This window comes from Haplochromis burtoni, unplaced genomic scaffold (assembly GCF_018398535.1).
Source record: "Haplochromis burtoni strain Fernald_Lab_line unplaced genomic scaffold, NCSU_Asbu1 Contig_1437, whole genome shotgun sequence".
In the NCBI taxonomy this organism is placed as follows: Eukaryota; Metazoa; Chordata; class Actinopteri; order Cichliformes; family Cichlidae; genus Haplochromis; species Haplochromis burtoni.
The window spans coordinates 9,185-13,841 of NW_024583798.1; the positions used below are offsets into that span (position 1 = coordinate 9,185).

The 4,657-nt window shown below is 40.8% G+C and overlaps 1 protein-coding gene across 1 annotated transcript in view; it reads right to left on the reverse strand.

Annotated features, from left to right (window-relative positions):
- Window positions 1–3,581, reverse strand: part of selenos (selenoprotein S) — an 11,582-nt gene extending 8,001 nt beyond the window's left edge. The window contains exons 1-4 of the mRNA XM_005952248.3: window positions 3,283–3,581; window positions 2,891–3,016; window positions 650–756; window positions 472–561 (exon numbers count right to left, since the gene is read on the reverse strand). Coding sequence (XP_005952310.1) covers window positions 472–561; window positions 650–756; window positions 2,891–3,016; window positions 3,283–3,376 — 417 coding nt within the window. The 5' untranslated portion in view covers window positions 3,377–3,581. The remainder of the gene's footprint in view (window positions 1–471; window positions 562–649; window positions 757–2,890; window positions 3,017–3,282) is intronic.
- Window positions 3,582–4,657: the final 1,076 nt, after the last annotated feature.

Sequence of the window (4,657 nt, forward strand, 5' to 3'; positions counted from 1 at the left end):
TCGTTGCACCCCTAATATTTACACAATAACAGACACATTTACATTTACACTAGAACGATATGTACAAGTTACACATACACCTGCAGTTGTGCATGTAGCTAAACAGGAAAAACCTTCTAAAATCATGAGTTCGAGGAAACTGTAAGTGCAGCTTACATTACGAGGTGAAATACTAGGGAATCGATCTGGAACAAGAAGTAGAAGCCAGAGATGACACCTGGCTATACCCCTTCAACAAACTAATTACATTGTGATGTATGGCTGCGTGGAAACTGCGGGAAATCAGATCGCTTCTTTATTTCAATGTGAAGCCACGTCAACAGCTACATGAGTAAATATACTTTAACTTCACAAGCTTTACTGAAATTGTCTAAATAACTTGTTAAATGAACGAGTATCATAACAGCCGTACTTGAGGACACACCCTTTCACAGAGCAGCACAAATACAAATGTTTCAGATGAAAAATCACCTGAGAGTGTTTTGGAGCTCCTTTATAACTCTTTCCCTGCTGCATACTCTCCCACATCTCTATTTTCTGCCTCCTCTTCTCCTCTTCTTGCTGTCCACAAATTAAATAAAAACAGTGTGTTGACATCTGATATTGACAGAAAGTCATCCTTCTTTGATTTATTTTTTACAAACTCTACCAATTTCTGTTTCTCTCTAAAGATGGACGCTTTGGCATCAAGCTCTTCTTGCATCTTCATCCTGGCTGCTGCCATAGCCTCTTCTCTCCTTTCCACCAGTGTTGGATCTTTATGTAACAAACAGAAATCGAAAGTTAAATCAGGACGATGCAATAACATATCTAATAACATATCTTCAAGAGAAATACAGGTTACCAAGGGCAGATTTTTCTATATACCTACAGATCAGACACTTCGTAAAGACAGATGTAGTACCCGAAAAATCAGACTTGTGTCTAAGGACTTCCAAGTCAAATAATATTGCGTGACGTTCTAGCTATAGTACATATAGTACATATAGTACATTACAAGGACAGAGACAAACAAACATGGAAAGAGAACTGAGAACAGAAAAATTCAGAAATATGTGGAAAAGGTTTTTAAACGTCATGTGTCCCAAATTTGTTTTCAAAGACTTACAAAATGCATATAACACCAGATCCCCTTTAATTACATAGAGAACACAGCATCAACTCCTTCCCTACAGCCACCTGTGTGCAAACAAAATGTGCACCTCAACCCCCTTCTTCTCCCACATGTTTGCATTGAGTTGGAGATGCTCTGGATCTCATTGTACATCTGTATAGTGACAACAAGTGCATTCTATTCTATTCCTCTCTAAGAAAAAGCTGTTGTAACCCTTGAAGCCTGGATAACAACAGTGACCGATACCCACAACCTAAACGGGATTCGATACATCAAAAAGAGAACGGACTGGAGAACTTTGAATGGGCCTGTGATCCATTACTGTTGTAAATGATTTAATTGATTAAGGACAAGACATTCTAACACACCTGAGCCAGTGTGACAATGTAATTGCCCCCTAACCTAATTAATGGTTGTGCAACTCTTGCCAGCAAGAACCCCAGTGGATCGTTTTCAGTAACAGCAATGCATATTTGACATCGCCTGGGGGGGATTTTTTTCTTTTTTCTTTTAAATTAGCTACACTGAAGAGTTTGAGGATGAATAGTCTGTTTAAGGTCATGTTGAAACATTTTAATCTGACTTTGATCAGGCCACTTCAAAAACACATTTGTTTCCTAAATTAATCATTTAGAGGTGGTCTTGTGAGTGTGTTTCAGGTCATTGCCAATAACCCAAGTGTGCTCAAGGGTACAAACTAATTGCTGGAAGTTTTTCTGCAGGATTTTCTGGTACAGTTTAATCAGCTATGATGTTCAGGTTCGTCTGTTCCACTCTGCATGTCAAATATCTTTGAGCAAGATCCAACGTCAAGCTGCTCTCAGGCAGGCTGCATAAAGCACTTTGAGTGCTCAGTTAGAGTAGAAAGCACTATATAAGAACCAGTCCACATCATGTCATCAGCACAGGAAGTCACTGCAGGGTTCTACTGAACGATAGGCATTACCGCCACATACACGCTCTTATAGGAAGAGAAGAAGTCAAAATAGGAAGCGAAGTCTTTGAGGAGAGCTTTTTGCAAAGAGTTTTCCACAAAGCCACGTGGTTTAAAAAGTCGTTCTACATCTCTAAATGTATACATTTGTATATCCCCAAGTTTCTGTAGTGGAATTTAATTAAAATGGCAGTAAAACCATTACAGTCAGGGAAAAAATATTTGAAGCCTAATTCATTTTGTAAGTTTGCCCACTAACAAAGGATCCGCCTATAATTTCACTGGTAAGGTTATTTAGACAGTGAGATTCAGGACAATCACAAAAAACTCGGAAAAAATTCGCGCTCAATGGATGTGGCGCAACACACCGGGTTACAAAAATCGCTGAAGCGCCACACAATGTGACGTTAAACTCAGAGCACGAACCAGTTAAAGGTGGTCAGCACCACACCTCCCTTGTGGGAAGAAAACAAATTTCCACCGCTTGGATCAGAGATCTCGTTCTTTTGATGACGACCCAGAGTTTGTGACCATACATGAGGACAAGAATGCAGATCAACCAGTAAATTATCCAGCTGGAGGTAACAACTTGTTCCCTTCATCACTTTATCTGGCTGAAGACTCAAACGTAGAGGTGCTACGTCACACTCAGCTGTTAATTGCCACAGAGCGTCCTACACCCACGAGGAACAAGCCTGACTTGTTGCTGAAAACGTTGAACAAGCTCTCACTGTCCTGCTGCAGCATAACATTGGATACTGGAAGCTGCACTTCGTGCTGATATAATTCTTATCTTTGTAATACTGTGGTTGCTCCACGAATATAAAGTGAGTTGTGCTGACCTTGTGAGGCTTGTGGCGTTGGGCTGCGCTGGCTTGATCTCCTCTTGTTCAAGTGCAGAATGAGCAGGTAGAACATCACAGCTCCAAACACCAGGTACCAGCCATAATGGGCCACGAACTCCTCAACTACAGCAATTCAGTTACAACAGCAATAAACAATAATCTAAGTAGCTGTGACATTTTAACAACGAGACGATGGAAACAACATTTTTTCAATAAATACAATCTTAAAAGAATAAAATACTAAATGTTTGCGGGTTTATGTACAGCTCAACATGTCGCCTTCATCCCACCTTAACATGAGCTACAGACAGATACGTCTTACGAACGTTAGTAACTGTATTCCTATATTCTTTATCATTTAAGCTGGTTAATTAAACGTACACGCTTACCAGTCAGGCTCAGGGAACTCAAGTCTTGGTTTTTTAAGGGTGGCTTCTTCACATGGAAAGTGGAATCATCGTCTTCGATCGTTACATCATCCATTCCACACTCAGACGAGCTGACCGTCTCAGACAGCGTCGCGTACAGGCTTCTGTTAGCTCCTAACTGCTTTCTTTTCCAAAGAGCTTCTTTAAAACTTGCTACACAAAATGTAGATGGTTATTTACGATGACGTGTTGGCGGAAGCCAGATGAATCATTCGAGCACGCGACCGTGTCGCGCAAAAGAGGTCACTTCCTCTTCATACCTTTCATAATAAAAGTTAGAGACACAGATCATCAAACAAATTTAAATATTGGAAAAAGATAACACAAGTAAACACAAAGTGCAGTTTCTAAATTATTAAGGTTACCAACGAGCTCAGAACAACACCAAAGAATATGATCGTCATCAGGAGGGGACAATGCAAAGCAAAAGTCCCTGTTTTACCTCATGGGGTTCAGTGTTGCTGTTGATGGGTTGTTGCTGATAGTGCTGGGGGGCTGAGACTGTAGACGTTAAAATCTCCAAAGGAGAGCTGGTAGCTGATTAAACAAGTGTTATGGGATAATAATAAAATGCAAAGATCTGTGACAGCGCTTGGATCCACGAGGCAACAGATTTAAAAAAAAAAAGTGGGAAATAAACGAGGCTCTGCCTGTGACTCGCTCTTTGCCTCTCTTCCTCCTTCACTCTCCTCATCTCATCTACCACTGTCCGTTTGCTGTCCATCTGAGAACAAAGCACAATTTGTTATTGCATTAATCTGTTATTTTATTATCCACACTTAACAACTCTGCACCATTAATCCATAATAAAGTAATGATAGAAAAGTGTTATAGAACCAAAACATTGTAGTTGTGTTTATTGTTGTTTTTCTACTTGAGCACTCCTGCAATGCAACAACTGGTACGTGTGTTATTGTTACCTGTGCTCTTTGTGATCCAGCTGGTGAGAGATCCACTGTAGCTCATGTATTCACTGTTTCCTCCTCCTCTCCTTACAGGGCCGGTCTGGACAGTGTTATATCATGCGTGATCATTTTAAAATATCTATACACATAAAACACGCACACCCACATGCATGTACAGTGACATGTTATACCTTCTCCATAATACTTTACATACTACAGCAACAGGTTTCGTTCATGGTGCTGATCCGGAATCATTTCCTTGTTATTTATTTCCATCCATCCATCCATCCATCCATCCATCCATCCATCCATCCATCCATCCATCCATCTTCATCCGCTTATCCGAGGTCGGGTCGCGGGGGTAGCAGCCTAAGCAAAGAGGTCCAGACCTCCCTCTCCCCAGCCACCTCCTCCAGCTTGTCCGGGGGAAT